The sequence below is a fragment of the Stegostoma tigrinum genome, chromosome 9, assembly GCF_030684315.1.
Source record: "Stegostoma tigrinum isolate sSteTig4 chromosome 9, sSteTig4.hap1, whole genome shotgun sequence".
NCBI classification, from domain to species: Eukaryota; Metazoa; Chordata; class Chondrichthyes; order Orectolobiformes; family Stegostomatidae; genus Stegostoma; species Stegostoma tigrinum.
The window spans coordinates 78,063,411-78,080,267 of record NC_081362.1 but is presented as its reverse complement, the minus strand read 5'-3'; the positions used below and the strand labels follow the sequence as shown (position 1 = coordinate 78,080,267).

Genomic DNA, 16,857 nt, shown 5'->3' with positions numbered 1-16,857 from the left:
GAGGAGACCGACAAGTTAAAGAGGCCGGGATGGAGCCAGTAAAGGTGAGAGTAGGTGGGGCGTTAGGGAGGACAGATGCGTCAAGGGGGCGGAGCAGGACAAGTCTAGTATGGAGGAGATGGGGTGGGGCTTGAGGTGGGAGGAGACAGGTGGGAGGAAGGACAGGAAAGCTGATGTTTCAGGCCTAGACCCTTCATCTGATGAAGAGTCTAGGCACGAAATGTCAGCTTTCCTGCTCCTTAGATGCTGCTTGGCTTGCTGTGTTCATCCAGCTCCACCCCTTGTTATCATGAATTCCCCAGCATCTGCAGTTCCTATTATCTCTGGGAGGAAGGACCGGTTAGGGAGGTAGGGACAAGCTCGGCTAGTTTTGGGATGCAGTGACAGGGGGAGATTTTTGAAGCTTGTGAAGTCCACATTGATGCCATTGGGCTGCAGGGTTCCAAAGCGAAATATGAGGTGCTGTTCCTGCAACCTTCGGATGGCATCGTTGTGGCACTGCAGGAGGCCCAGGATGGACATGTCGTCTGAGGAATGGGAAGGGGAGTTGAAATGGTTCGCGACTGGGAGGTGAAGTTGTTTCGTGCGAACTGAGCGGACGTGTTCCGCACAGTGGTCCCCAAGCCTCTGCTTGGTTTCCCCAATGTAGAGGAGGCTGCAATGGGTACAGCAAATGCAGTATACCACATTGGCAGATGTGCAGGTGAACATCTGTTTGATGTGGAAAGTCTTCTTGTGGCCTTGGATGGGGGGCGAGGGAGGAGGTGTAGGGGCAGGTGTAGCAGTTCCTGCGGTTGCAGGGAAATGTGCTGGGTGTAGTGAGGCTGGAGGAGAGTGTGGAGTGGATAAGGGAGTCACGGAGAGAGTGGTTCCTCCGGAAAACAGATAAGGGTGGGGTGGGAAAAATGTCTTTCATGGTGGGGTCAGATTACAGATGGCGGAAGTGTTGGAGGTTGATGCATTGGATCCGGAGGTTGGTGGGATGGGAAATGAGGACGAGGTGGATTCTGTTTTGGTTGTTTTGCTGGGAGGGGTGCGTTGCGGGAAATGTGGGAGACACGGTCAAGGGTGTTCTTGACCACTGAGCGGGGGATGTTGTGGTCCTTGAAAAATGAGGACATCTGAGATGTACGGGAGTGGAATGCCTCATCCTGTGAGCAGATGTGGCACATGCAACGGAATTGGGAATAGGTGATGGCATGTTTGCAGGAAGGTGGCTGGGAAGGGGTGTATTCTAGGTAGCTGTGGGAGTCGGTGGACTCAAAATGGATATTGGTTTCCAGGTGGTTGCCAGAGATGGAGACAGAGAGGTCCAGGAAGGAGAGAGAGGTATTAGAGGTGGTCCAGGCGAACTTAAGGTTGGAGTGGAAGGTGTTGGTGAGGTGGATGAACTGTTTGAGCTCCTCATGTGAGCACGAGGCAGCACCGATACAGTCATCAATGTCGTGGAGGAGGAAGAACCCCACCTCTTCCTCTGTTACATCGATGACTGTATCGGAGCCGCCTTGTGCTCCCACGAGGATCTCAAACAGTTCATCCACCTCACCAACACCTTCCACTCCAACCTTAAGTTCACCTGGACCATCTCTGATACCTCTTTCTCCTTCCTGGACCTCTCTGTTTCCATCCCAAGCAACCACCTGGAAACCGATATATATTTCGAGCCCACCGACTCGCACAGCTACATAGAAATACACCTCCTCCCAATCACCTTCCTCAAAAAATGCCATCCCCTCTTCCCAATTCCTTTGCCTCTGCTACATCTGCTCCCAGGATGAGGCATTCCACTCCCGAACATCTCAGATATCCTCGTTTTTCAAGGACCACAACTTCCCCGCTCAGTGGTCGAGAATGCCCTCGACCGTGTCTCCTGCATTTCCCGCAACTCATCGCTCACAACGCCTCCCCGCAATAACAACCAAGACAGAATCCACCTTGTCCTCAAGTACCACACCACCAACCTCCGGATCCAACGCATCATCCTCCGACACTTCCGCTATCTGCAATCTGACCCACCACCAAAGACATTTTTCCCTCACCACCCTTTCTGGAGGGACCGCGCTCTCCTTGACTCCCTTGTCTGCTCCACACTCCCCTCCAGCCCCACCACACCCGGCACATTTCCCTGCAACAGCAAGAAGTGCTACACCTGCCCCTACACCTCCTTCCTCACTCCCATCCCAGGCCCCAAGAAGACTTTCCACATCAAGCAGATGTTCACCTGCACATCTGCCAAAGTGGTGTACTGTATCCGCTGTTCCCGTTGTGGCCTCCTCGACATTGGGGAAACCAAGCGGAGGCTTGGGGACCACTTTGCGGAACATCTATGCTTCGTTCGCATGAAACAACTGCACCTCCCAGTCACGAACCATTTCAACTTCCCTTCCCATTCCTCAGACATCATGTTCATCCTGGTCCTCCTGCAGTGCCACGACGATGCCACCCGAAGGTTGCAGGAACAGCAACTCATATTTCGCTTGGGAACCCTGCAGCCCAATGGCATCAATGTGGACTTCACAAGCTTCAAAATCTCCCCCTCCCCTACTATATCCCAAAATCAGCCCAGCTTGTGCCCGCCTCCCTAACCTGTCTTTCCTCCCACCCATCCCCTCCTCCCATCTCAAGCTCCACCCCCGTCTCCTACCCACTAAGCTTTTCCCGTCCCCTTGACTTGTCCATCCTCCCTGGACTCACCTATCCCCACCCTACCTCCTCACCTACTCTCACCTTTACTGGCTCCATCCCCGCCTCTTTAACTTATCTGTCTCCTCTCCACCTATCTTCTCCTCTATCCCTCATCAATCCGCCTCCCCATCTGTCCCTATTTATTTCAGAACCCTCTTCCCCTCCCCCATTTCTGATGAAGTGTCTAGGCCCGAAGTGTCAGCTTTCCTGCTCCTCTGATTCTGCTTGGCCTGCTGTGTTCATCCAGCTCTACACCTTGTTATTCTAGTTGAAAATACTTGCCTACTTTGTGATTTTTTTTAAACTAATCCAGTGTTGAGTAATAAGTTACAACATTAAAGAAATGTTTCAATGCGCAACTGGCCAATCTTAAGCTTGTTTTTAGTAGAAATACGATTTTCCTCTGCATTCTGACCACCTGCTCTGCTGAGGTGGGGATCCTCACTCTAAGTAGGAGATGAAAATTGGAATTCCTCTCAGACAACATTTTACTCTGGTGGTGTGGGGTTTGAAAGTCCACTGAAAGCAATATAGGTTTTTGAGTTCATGTAGCAAATGGAAAGACTGCTGAGAAATCTGAAACATTCTGGAAGATAAGTATAAAGTATGTTCGCATTTTAACATGTCATTAAGAAGTGCTGCATTATTATGTAGGTGTACTTTGATGAAGTGATTCATCCTACAAACATATCCTTTAAAGATAAATTGTTACTTGCATTGACCAGTCTTTTGCGTATTAGAATGTATATTCATTATAAAATGCAGTGAAAGATGTTACAAAGTGTCTTGGCAGCTTGTGCAGTCATCATTTCTAAAGTAATTTAATTGAGTCCAGTGGATTAAAAACATCATTTTGACAAAACAAAACTAACCACATGATCGCTTACTTTAAATATCAAGCTCTTTGGTGGGAAATTAAAGTGAACCCCTACTGCTCTTTCCTTCCTAAATTGTAGCCTGCTGTTTGGGCAGCAGTGACCAATGTGAATACTTGGCTGAGTTTCAAGCACTACTGAATTTTAGCACAATTCATCTGAGAACGAATGACAATTTCAAGAAGTTGCAATAACAAATTGCTCCTTTGATGTGGTTTCTGGTTTGTTTTCACAAGGTAATCGGCTGGGAAGGGTTTAAGGACCACTCAAATCCTGTTGGAAGTGGGATACTATGTTGGAGAATGAAAGTGAGCATTCTAACCTGCCCGCTACTCCACCCACACCCCTCTTGCACCCTAGCATGCCTTGCAATTGCACTGCAAACCTGTCTCTAGTGTAAAAAGACTGAAAGTTGTCATGTGAAGTCAGATATTCAAGTTGCAAGGAACAAAAGTTGGGATTTGGTGTTCCAGAGCCCTGAGGAAGATACAGCCCATGTAGTTGAGTCAATGAGGTATTCCTGATATCGCAGATTTATGCAATAAGGATAAATGTGGAGAATGCATGACTCATACATGCAACAAGTAAAAGATTATTAAACGTGAATAGTGATCTCTTGTCTGAATTGATTATCTTTATGCAAACTATTGTCGCAAATGGTCTTCCTTTAGATGTTATTGGATCTTTGTATATTACCTGCACTTTTACAACCTGTTTTTAACATTTCACTGCATTTCATATGCATGTTGTTTTGAAACAACTCAGTAAAAGCAGAGCGCTATTGCATCTAAGTAATACTGTTCCATCTGGGTAGTCTAGACACATTTTTTTCCTCAGTTGATTAGCAGAGTATATATGAGGGAATTATCCAGTTCTTGAAGGAACAAACTTGTTAAGTGGATTGTCAGAAATTTATGAAGTAATTGAGCAGTATTGTTTTCAGTTTATTCTGATTAACTTCTCAGTTGTACAATAACTATCACACAGCATTCGTACAAAATGGTATATTGAACAAAATTGCACATTCCCATGAGAACGCTAAAATACTGGAAAGAACTATGAACACTGATTTAATACACAATCTTGCTTTTTCAGTGCACATTAAACACTTTGGATGTTGGAAAACCAGTAGTATCCGCTGAGATGCTGTCCACTGGATGCCCATAATTATGACTATTGTCTTTTGTTTTGCTTCCAGGAATCAATCAGTGACTTCTACTGGTTTTATTCTGGGAAGGACATCATTGATGAACAGGGACAGCGCAATTTCTCGAAGGCAATCAATGTGGCAAAGCAAGTGTTCAACACACTTACTGAGTACATCCAGGTAAAATCAAAAATAAGAGCCATCATTACTCTTGAGTTAAACTTGTTTGGTGAGAAGATCAGATTTATTAGCTTTATCTCATTCTCACCATAATAGCCTAGATTTTGTACTAAAATGCAGTGGTGATTTTTTTTTTGTTAAGAATTAGTTCAGAAGTGATTTGTCAGTTTTTGGATGTGTACAGTTAAGTGCCCAATGCACCCTGGCCCAGGAGATTAGGCATTCAAATGTATAGAGCGTGAGAGATCGTGGTATTTATAATTAACAAATACTCCCCATGATAAAAACCATGGGATTCAAGTGTATGTGTAATGGCACGATCAGTCTTGAGTCTTAGTTACTGCCTAACAGTCTTGTAGGTACTGAGATTTGAATTCTACAATTAGGGGCACTCATTCCTTTGGACTTTAATTATCTTTGGAGATGATTTGAAAACTAAAAACTTGAAAATTTGGTCTGAAATATTTGTTTGTTTCTTTTGACTGTACCTTAAAGCTTTCTTTAATTTCATATCTCCTTTATCTTTACATCTTTCTGTTAACAATTTTACATTGAATTAAATATTCTATCCTAGTTCAGAACACCCCCATACCTCAGTAGGTATCTTTCAAACTGATTAATTGAGGTGAGATAAAGTTGCTTTCCTCGTTTACATAGTTCCTAATCATACTCCTGATTAACTGTAATTTATAACTTAAAAACCCATAAAATATTTCAGCCAATTCAGCGAATGGTGCTGTGCTCATTGGCTGCTGGCAGCAAAACCTGGGAAATTGTAATGCAAGTATGTATGTAATTGTACATTTCAATGTAGCTCCCTTTATTGACCCATATAGCAGAATGGTTTGCCAAATCATTTTCTAGTAACATGTTAGCCCCAATAATTTACAGAATCATAGAGATGTACCGCACAGAAACAGACCCTTTTGGTCCAACTCGTCCATGCCAACCTGATATTCCAAATTGATCTAGTTCCATTTGCCTGCATTTGACCAATTTGACTCTTAAACCCTTCCTGTTCATATACCCATTCAGATGCCTTTTTAATGTTGTAATTGCACCAACCTCCACCACTTCATCTGGCAGTTCATTCCATACAAGCACCACCCTCTGTGTGAAAAAAGTTGCACCATATGTCTCTTTTAAGCCTTTCTCCTCTCATCTTAAACATATGCCTCCTAGTTTTGGACTCCCCTACCCTGGAGAAAAGAATTGACTATTCACCCGATTGATGTCCCCTATGATTTTATAAACCTCTGTATGGTCACCCCTCAGCCTCAGCTCTCCAGTTAAAATAGCCCCATGCTTATTCAGCCTCTGCCTAAACCTCCAACCCTGTCTACGTCCTTGTAAATCTTTTCTGAACATTGTCAGATTTGTTTGTTGTTATGTTTGGCAAAAAGGTTGCATAGCTTCAAAATTTAGTGGAAGAAATATCTGAAAGGAGTAGTGGGAGACCCTCAAACATCTACTCGTAATTTAATAGCTCGTGGCTAATCTAATTATTTAAATTAGGTCCATTTATGTTAAAACAGTGATAACGAAGTGTGCAGCTGGATGAACACAGCAGGCCAAGCAGCATCTTAGGAGCACAAAAGCTGATGTTGCGGGCCTAGACCATCTAGGCCCGAAACGTCAGCTTTTGTGCTCCGAAGATGCTGCTTGGCCTGCTGTGTTCATCCAGCTCCACACTCTGTTATCACGGATTCTCCAGCATCTGCAGTTCCCATTATCTCTATGTTAAAATGGTGTTGAGTAATCTATCAACCTCAATGTTTTATGTTTCAGTCAACTTAGCATCAGTGGCTTTTTAGGGATATGGTTTCATTTAAAGTTAACCCTTACTCGTATAACGCAGGAGAAGCCATTTAGTGCATTAGATCTGTCCTGGATCTTTGAAGGCGTAGCTTCCTCGCTCTAAGTAAATAAGACCAAAGCCTCAAAATAGCTTGTGCCTCTCTCCATAAGCAACATCTAGGCAGCCAATGAACTCTGTTCTCCTCCTACACTTTGTTCATTGTGCTTCTCAAGTTTAAATTGTCCCCTTTGTCTCCAAAGCTTCTTTGCTTACGCAACAAAGGATTATAATAGTAAAAATCAATATCACCTTTACATAAGAAAATCTAGAAAAATTTCTGACAGTTTAAAGTAAATAAGAAGTGAGTTATCTTGCCTCGGTTCCCACTGGAGAATCAATCTTGATTACGAACAGATATCCTGAAGTGGAAGTTGAAATCACCTCCATCTGACTCAGAGGTGAGAGTGCAAATTAGCTGAAAAAAAAATTTATGATTCAAAATCCTTGCACAAAATGTGGATTCTGGTTGAAAAGACTTATTAGTTAGCTAGTACAATGTAAATATTCTAGTTTTGTGCTAAAGTCTGTTTATTTCTGTAGGGCCCCTGCACTGGGAATCAACAAAGTCTGGCACACAGCAGACTATGGGATGCAGTGGTTGGCTTTCTTCATGTGTTTGCCCATATGCAAATGAAACTGTCCCAGGTTAGTAAGTAGGTATGCGAATAAAGAAAGGCTTTGGTATTAATTCCAGTCTCCGTTCCTGTCCCTATCTCCGGGCACCTAAAGGACTAAAAAAGTCTAGAGATATAACATACAATTTAGCAGGAAGAAATACAGTACAATTAAGTTTAGGAAAAGAAATATTATAAGAATAATAAATACTATAAGTTGACTGAACAGTACTCTGCTGATTCAGAGTAGACAATACGTAGAAGAACTGCTTTTTTTACAATGGTTTCTTCACAGCACTGATCCTTAGTATTCAACTGCAATTGTAGAAATTCAACAATTTAAAACAAAGTTAAAAGCTTAAGATTATTTATCACAGTATCTGCATGTTACAATTTCTAGGATTCTAGCCAAATTGAGCTGCTGACGGAGTTGATGGACCTTCAGAAGGATATGGTCGTTATGCTGCTTTCAATGCTGGAAGGTGGGTCTGTGAACTAAAATTACACACAAATAATTTCAATAAATAAATAAACTCTTAACTAATTTTGCGCTCTTATTTCTGTCTGTTATAGAGTCATTAAGTCATGGATTTGTATAATTTGGAACCAAACCCTTTGGACCAATTTGTCTATGCTGACTAAGTTTCCCAAATTAAACTGGTCCCATTTGCCTGAATTTGGCTCATATGCCTCTAAATCTTTCCTATCCATCTCTAAATGCCTTTTAAATGTTATAACTGAACCTGCATCTAACACTTCCTCTGGCAGTTCATTCCACGTATGAACCACTCTTTTTGTGAAAAAGTTGCCCCTCAGGTCCTTTCTAAATCTTCCTCCTCTCACCTTAGATCTGTGCCATTTAGTTTGAATTCCCCAACTCTAGGGAAAATACTTATGCTCTTCACCTTATCTGTGCCCTACATGATTTTAAGCTCCTATGCTCCAGTGAAAAATGTCCCAACCTCTCCTCATTATTGAAACTCTCCAGTCCCGGTAACAACCTTGTAAATCTTTTCTGTACCCTCTCCAATTTAATACCATACTTAATGGTCTGAGCAATGAAGGCAAGATGCCAAATGTCTTCCTAACCACCCTGTTTACCTGTAGCAATACATTGTGAAGCTGGAGAAACATAGCAGGCCAGATAGCTTCAGAGGCACGGGAAAGTTGACATTTTGGATCGGGACCCTTCTTGGTGAGGGGCAAGGGAGCTAGGAAATAAGTAGAGAGAGAGGGTCGGGGCTGAGGAAGGTAGGTGGTATGGTGATAGGTGAGTGTAGGTAGGGATTTGTGGGAATAGGTCAATGGGACGGATAGGTGGGAGAGAAGATGGGCAGGTTGTGTGACGTCAAGGAGACGGGTTTAGACATGGGATGAGGCCAGGGGTGGGGAGATTTTAAACTGGTGAATTCCATGTTTAAACCATCGGGCTGTAGGCTCCCAAGGTGGAGTTGTTGCTCTACCAGTTTGCGTGCGATGTCATTGTGATACTGGAGGACACCCAGCATGGGCATGTCACCATGGAGCACGAGGGGGAGTTAAAATGGTTGGTGACCAGAAAGTGTTGTCAGTTGTCACATACAGAGCGTTGATAGACCCCCACCTTGAAACACAAGGACAAGCCTGTTCTGGAGCGAGGAAGATACCTCTGTTTTAACCTGTCAAATATCCCATTCTTACATTGCATTGGGAGGGTGAAATTCAAGCCCTTCGTTTGAAAATACGAGGCACTGATACATGATACCAGAACAAGTCTGATTTGATCAAACCAATTAAGTTATCATTCACGATTCAGTTAACAGCAGCCCTGCCTCAGATTCAAAAGCTTCTAGGTTCAAGTTCCACTCAAGAACTTGAATACAAAGTCACTAACTCTCTTGTGCAAAATAGGGGTAACGCTGACCTGTTTTAAGAGTGGCATGGTGGCTCAGTGGTTAGCACTGCTGCCTCACAGAGCCAGGGGCCCAGGCTTGATTCAAGCCTTAAGCGACTGTCTGTGTGGAGTTTGCATGTGTTCCCCGTGTCTGTGTGGATTTCCTCTGGGTGCTCCGGTTTTCTCCCACAGTCCAAAGATGTGCAGGTTAGGTGGATTGGCCATGCTACATTGCCCCGTATTGTGCGGGCGTGTGCAGGCTAGGTGAATTAGCCATTGTAAATGCTGAGTTCAGGGATAAAGTGGGGGGTCTAGGTCTGGGTGGAATGCTCTTCGGAGGGCTGGCGCAGACATGATGGGCCAAATGACCTCTTTCTGTACTGCAGGGATTCTGTGATTCTATCGTATAAAATCATTCACTAATAAGCAAAGCAGACATTTAAATTAAAAGTGAAGGAACATTGGTAATAAAGGATTGATAATGGCTCAAATGTAATTTTACATTAACTATTTACTTCAGGTAATGTCGTCAATGGAACTATTGGCAAGCAGATGGTGGACATGTTGGTAGAGTCTTCAAACAATGTAGAAATGATCCTCAAATTCTTTGACATGTTCCTTAAGCTAAAGAACCTAACATCATCTGATGCATTCAAAGAATATGATCCTGACAGCAAGGGTCTAATCACCAAGAGGGACTTCCAGAAGGCCATGGAAAGTCATAAACACTACACACAGTCAGAAACTGAATTCCTACTCTCCTGTGCAGAGACTGATGAAAATGAGATGCTAGATTATGAAGAGTTTGTTGAAAGATTTCATGAACCTGCAAAAGACATTGGTTTCAATGTTGCAGTGCTACTGACCAACTTGTCGGAGCACATGCCCCATGATACTCGCCTGCAGACCTTCCTGGAGTTGGCAGAGAGTGTTCTGAACTATTTTCAACCGTTTCTTGGCCGTATAGAGATTATGGGAAGTGCCAAACGGATTGAGAGAGTCTACTTTGAGATCAGTGAATCCAGCAGGACACAGTGGGAGAAGCCTCAAGTGAAGGAGTCTAAGAGACAATTCATCTTCGATGTCGTGAATGAAGGAGGAGAGAAAGAAAAGATGGAACTGTTTGTGAATTTCTGTGAAGACACTATCTTTGAAATGCAGTTAGCTGCACAGATCTCGGAGTCAGATTCCACTGAGAGGTCTGTGAGTAAAGAGGAGACACAAAAGGATAAAATGGAGGAAGAAGATCCCAAAATGAACTTTTTCTCCATGACAACAATTAGATCTGCCTTAATGGCTCTCAGGTATAATGTGATGATTCTCATGAAGTTGCTCACAACTAAAAGCCTCAAAAAACAGATGAAGAAAATTAAAAAAATGACAATGAAGGACATGGTTATGACCTTGTTTGCTTTCTATTGGAGTTTATTGATTGGGTTCTCCCATTTTGTATTTAGTGTTTTCCGCGGATTCTTCCGCATCATGTATAGCACTTTCTTGGGGGGCAGCCTTGTTGAGGGAGCCAAGAAGATCAAAGTTGCAGAACTTTTAGCCAACATGCCAGACCCAACACATGATGAGGTACGAGGTGAACTTGGAGAAGGGGAGGGGAAAGTTACACAATCAACCCTGCCTTCAGAAGACTTGACTGACCTAACGGCTATCACCGAGGAGAGTGACTTCCTGTCTGATATCTTTGGTTTAGACTTACGACGTGAGGGAGGCCAATACAAACTAATACCACACAATCCCAACGCTGGCATGAGAGATCTAATTAGTCCACATTACCTCACTGTTCCACTTCCAGAACTTCGAAGCAGCCAACAGGTAACACAAAATACTAGCAATCCTCTTGCAATGTGTTAGATTGGGGTGGGTGTATATGGTTACAGTTACCTGATAAAGGGAAGTTGACTTGTCATAAGCAAATTGCAAATGTTTTATTGAGTTTGCTAAAAAGCAGCAGTTTACATCTGATGCATAATGAAATTAGACAAAGAAAGGGGATATACTAACCATCACAGATGAGAATGCTTAACCAATCCTGAAGCTGTTCTGTAGAATGGAGAAGCAGAGGCAGTAGACCCCAATATTTTGGAGATGTGTTGTATTTATCCCTGATATTTTGCAGGCCCTAGCCTTCACCCAAGAGGATAATGGATCATTCTTCTGCATCCTCTCTCTCTCTCTCCCCTTTCACTTGCTACCTACCAATGTTTGCATCTCTTATTTTTGGAGCTGGCAATCTGAGTTGTGCCAATCAGCCATCTGAACCCTTTTAGGATGAAGATGACAGGCAGCTTCTTGTTATGCCAGCAAGACCCATCTCCCCTTGCCCACCTTCATTTGAGGGTTTAGTTACCATTTTTTTCCAGAATGAAAACTGCTTCCTTTACCAAACCATAAGATGACAAGATATGACACCACATGAATAATTAATTCTAGCTCAATGGGACATTGTGACCTCAGTGATTCTTATCACTTTTTCTCATATGCTCAAAATTTGGAAAGCTAGTTAATGTTGTAGCTGCAGTTTTGTGAACTCTCGTGCTACACAGTAGAAACCCGGAAAACCAGAACTAAGACAATAGACAGTTCCAGAATGCAAGCATGGAGATCAGGACCAGGACAGCAGGGAAGGGAGTAAGGCTGGTAGAAGGGCTGATGGGCAGAGGTGGCTGGGAGACATTGAGCACCCAAAAGGGGGAAAGCGTCGTGTTGGGGGAGGGGGTGTAGGGGAGAGAGAGAGTCGAGTGTTGAAAGAAGGTTGTTGATGGAGGCACCCCCATCGCCTTCTCATCTGAATAGCTGTGATCTCATGGCCTCATATATCCCTTACACTACCATTGCCATCAAGCCAGAGGACCCAACCCTGGCTCAATGAAGTATGCAGGAAGGCATGCCGTGGAGCAGCAATAGGCAAAATGAGGTGTCAACATGTTGAACCTGCAAAACAGAGCTACTTGTGAACCAAATATCATGAACAGAAAGTGATAGGCAGAACCAAGTGATCCCACAACCAACGAATCAGATCCTAGTCTGCAGTCCTGCCACATCCAGCCATGAATGGTCTTGGATGATTAAACAACTCACTGGAGGTGGCCACTGCACGAATATCTCCATCCTCAATGATGGGGAGCTCAGCACGTCAATGCAAAAGAGAAGGTTGAAGCAATTGCAACAACCTTTGGGGAGAAGTTCTGAATGGATCAATAATTTTGGTCTTCTCCTGAGGATCCCAGAATGCCCAGAATTTAGGGCAGGTGATGGCCCAGTGGTATTATTGCTGGACTGTTAATCCAGAGACCCAGACCATGTCCTGGGAGCCTGGGTTTGAATCCAACCATGGTGGAATTTGAATTCAATAAATATCTGGAATTAAGAGTCTAATGATGACCATGAATTCATTGTCAATCGTTGGAGAAACCCATCTGGTTTACTAATGCCCTTTAGGGAAACTAACTGCCATCCTTCCCTAGTGTGGCCTGTATGTGGTTCTAGATCCACAGCAATGTGGTTGACTCTTACCTGCCCTTTGGGCAGTTAGGGATGGGCAATAAATGCTGCCTGGCCAGCGAGGTCCTCATCCTGTGAATGAATAAAAAAAATGAAGATTCACAGATACCAGTATTCAGCTAATTTGATTCACTCCACATTATGCCAAGAAACAACTGAAGGCATGGGATACTGATGTTGGCCCGAATAACATTCTAGCAATAATACTGTGCTACAGAACTAGCAACACGCTTAGCCAAGCTGTCCCAGTACAGTTACAACACTGGCATCTATCTGGCAAGATGGAAATTTGCCCAGGTATGTCTAGTACACAAAAAACAGGGCAGATCCAACCTAGCCAATTACCCTCCCGTCAGTCTATTCTAGATCAACAAAGTGACAGAAGCTGTATTCAATTGTGCTAGCAAGCAGCACTTGCTCAACAATAATTTGCTGCCTTGGATGCTTAGTTTGGGTCTACCAGGCCCACTCAGTTCCTGACATCTTCACAGCCTTGATCCAGACAGAGACGATAGAGCTGGACTTAGGAGGCGAGATGATTATTACCAGACTGTAAATCCAGAGATCCAGGTAATGCTCTGAGGACATGCCTTTAAAACCCACCATGGTTGGTAGTGGAATTTCAATTCAATAAAAATCTGGTATTAAAATTCTAATGACAACCATGAAACCATTGTTGACTGTCGCAAGAGCCCATCTGGTTCACTAATGCCCTTTAGGGAAGGAAATTGCTGTCTTTATGTGGTCTGGCCTATATGTGGCTCCAGATCCACAACAGTATGGCTGACTCTTAACTCGACTCTGACCAATTATGGATGGGCAATAAATGTTGGCCTAGCCAGTGATGCCCATATCCTGAAGATAAAGAGGGAATGTGAGAATGATTAACATTGATATCAAGGCAGCATTTGACCAGTCACAAAACTAGAGAATGGGAGTCAGGGAGAAACTCTCCACTGGGTGGACTCATACCTAGTGCGAAGGAAACTGGTTGTGGCTGTTGGAGTTATCTCAGACCAAGGACATCATTACATGTGTTCCTCAGGGTGATGTCCTTGGCCTAAACACCAAGAACTGCATCGTCAATAACTCCATTATGAAGTCTGAATTGTGTGATAAGTACACAATGTTCAGCAGCATTCACGACCCCTCAATATTAAAGCAGTCCATGCCTAACACAAGAAGAACTGGACAATATCCAGGCTTATGCTGATCTGGGGCAAGTAACACTTGTGTTGCACAAGTGCCAAGGAAAGACCATCTGCAACAAGGGAAAATCCAATTATTGTCCCTGGATATTCAGTCACAGTACCATCACTGATTGCCAGGGGATTTGTACTAACCAGAAAAAGAACTGGACTAGCTGTATAAATTCTGTGGCTGCAAGAGCAGGTTAATAGCTAGGAATCCTGCAATGAATAATGTGCCTTCTAACCCTACAAATCCTGTCTATCATCTACCAGGCACAAGTCAAAAGTGTAATGGACTACTTAGCACTTGCTGGATAAGTGCAGCTCCAACAGCACTCAAGAAGCTCATTAGCATCCCGGACAAAGCAGCTTGCTTATTTGGCACCCCATCTGTCACTTGATATTTGTTCCCTCTATCATGAACATGCATAGCAGCAATATGTGCCATCTATAAGATGCACTCCAATAGCTTGCCAAATCTCCTTAGACAACACTTTCCAAATCCTCAATCTCTATCACTACAATGAGAATGGCAATACCCACACTGGCATCTAACTGGCAAATTCCTCTCCACAGCACACATCATCCTGACGTGGATGTATGCCACCATCCCTTCACTGTCACAGGGTCAAAATCCTGAAAATCCCTAACTGCACCATGGGTGTGCTTACACCACATGAAATGCGGTTGTTGAAGAAAGCATTTCCCTGCTGCAGTCTCAAGGCAAATCTGAGTGAACAATAGTTGCTGCCCCAGCCAGTGATGACAACATCCCACGAATGAATTAAAGAAATAGCCTGACTGGAATCACTTCCCGTTTTTACTCACAGCTCCTCAACACTACCTGCCAGCATGAAAATTGAGGAAGCTGCTGTGAAGTGGTAATTAATGGCCCGCTGAAGAGCCTCAATTAAAGGCCACAAGTAAGAGCCTCTTGCCTCCAAACTTTACTGTGTTCTGGGCACTTGGATCTGCATTCTGTGGGATTCGGTTAACTCCCAGCACCGGCTACGACTCCCGGTGGTCTGCTGGGACTGGACAGCTGCTGGTCAGTCTGCTGGCTGGCAGGCCCAGTGGTGCTGCTGGGACAGTACAGCTGTTGGTCAGTCTGCTGGCTGGCCGGCCCGGTGGTGCTGCTGGGACAGTACAGCTGTTGGTGTGTCTGCTGGCTGGCAGGCCCGGTGGTGCTGCTGGGACAGTACAGCTGCTGGTCATTCTGCTGGCTGGCAGGCCCAGTGGTGCTGCTGGGACTGGACAGCTGTTGGTCAGTCTGCTGGCTGGCAGGCCTGGTGTTGCTGCTGAGACTGGACAGCTGTTGGTCAGTCTGCTGGCTGGCAGGCCCGGTGGTGCTGCTGGGACTGGACAGCTGCTGGTCAGTCTGCTGGCTGGCAGGCCCGGTGGTGCTGCTGGGACTGGACAGCTGCTGGTCAGTTTGCTGGCTGGCAGGCCCGGTGGTGCTGCTGGGACTGGACAGCTGTTGGTCAGTCTGCTGGCTGGCAGGCCCGGTGGTGCTGCTGGTCAGTCTGATGGCTTGCAGGCCCGGCGGTGCTGCTGGGACTGGACAGCTGTTGGTGTGTCTGCTGGCTGGCAGGCCTGATGGCACTGCTAGGACAGTACAGCTGTTGGTCAGTCTGATGGCTGACAGTCCTCTGAGGTGGAATGCCCTGCACACCTGGGGGCGGAAGACTCATCCCAAGTCAATTAATGCTTAAAAAGCTATGGGGCAGCCATCAGTTGTGACCCACCATCTGAAAAATTTTGCCATAACATTGCATTTCTCTACTGCGCACTCGGTTTGACTGTGACACTTGGCTGGAATAATGAGAATGCTGAATTGGCCCATACGTATCAATGCGGTTCCATGTTGTCCAATTTGAATTTTTACAGATTACCCATGTCATTAAATCAGAGACCTCTTTAACTGTTTGTATTCATCATATTAGTACCTTTCTGTATAAATCCAGTATAATTTCTAATTTTGTCATTTTATACCACTTTATTTGAGTCTATGTGGAAACTAAACTTAAAACAGCTCACTGATTTTACCTCACAAGTTTAAAACCATTAAAGATATTGGATATTTTTCTGCCTAATGCATGTAATAAATGTGCCTCCCTATTACTGGAAATGCTGTATGGACACTGGAGCAGATTAACATGTACAGAGTAGCACAGTTCTGCCTTTGTCTACTGTAAATTCTTGCTTATGTTCCAGTTAATCGACCCAGCGACGTCCAACTTGATCCTCCCATTTATACTTCTTTGTTTGTCCTTTCCTCAATCAGGTTCTGACTTCAAATCCAATCCTGTTCAGTTGTTTACATCCACTAATGTTTTGCTCCTTTGGTTACGTGTTGTGAAGCAACAAATTTTCCTGGGGTTAAAATTCACATAAATAAGATTTAATAAGGAAAACAAAACCTTGAGTTTTTGTAATCATTTTACTCCCAATGTAATTCTAGGAGGAGAAAACAAAGGAAGATGAGACAAATGAAAAAGAAGGCCATAAAGTTGAGGCAGAGAAAGCCGAGTGAGTAATTTGATGAATCAGAATTCTTTTGTTATTGATTCCCTTTGATGAAGTGAGGGTGCACAGAGGGGATTTTAGCAAATGAAATATATAATCTTTATGCCATATGGGACATTGACGCAAATCTTCAACTCCATTGGTCTGGTAATCAGGTTGATCCATCTCACACTATTGGAACTTGTCCAGCTTTTGGTTTGGTGCCACCAAATTACTGTCCAGATAGTGGGAGCAAAGATCTATCCAATTTATTTGAACGATCAGTGAGTTTAAGAACATGAAGTTGGAGCATTTTCTCCAAAGAGGGGTTGGATGCAGCTACATTGCCCATTGAGGTCCTGTTGATCACACTGTTGACTTTGAGTTGCAAGGTTACCAAACTGGGACTTCAGT

At 44.1% G+C, this 16,857-nt stretch overlaps 1 protein-coding gene across 1 annotated transcript in view; it reads left to right on the top strand.

Moving 5' to 3' along the window:
* The window catches only part of ryr2a (ryanodine receptor 2a (cardiac)), a 684,685-nt gene that overhangs the window by 617,888 nt on the left and 49,940 nt on the right, over window positions 1-16,857 (top strand). The window contains exons 85-89 of the mRNA XM_048535805.2: window positions 4,759-4,887; window positions 7,286-7,390; window positions 7,760-7,841; window positions 9,753-11,059; window positions 16,400-16,467. Of these exons, the coding sequence (XP_048391762.2) occupies window positions 4,759-4,887; window positions 7,286-7,390; window positions 7,760-7,841; window positions 9,753-11,059; window positions 16,400-16,467 (1,691 nt within the window). The remainder of the gene's footprint in view (window positions 1-4,758; window positions 4,888-7,285; window positions 7,391-7,759; window positions 7,842-9,752; window positions 11,060-16,399; window positions 16,468-16,857) is intronic.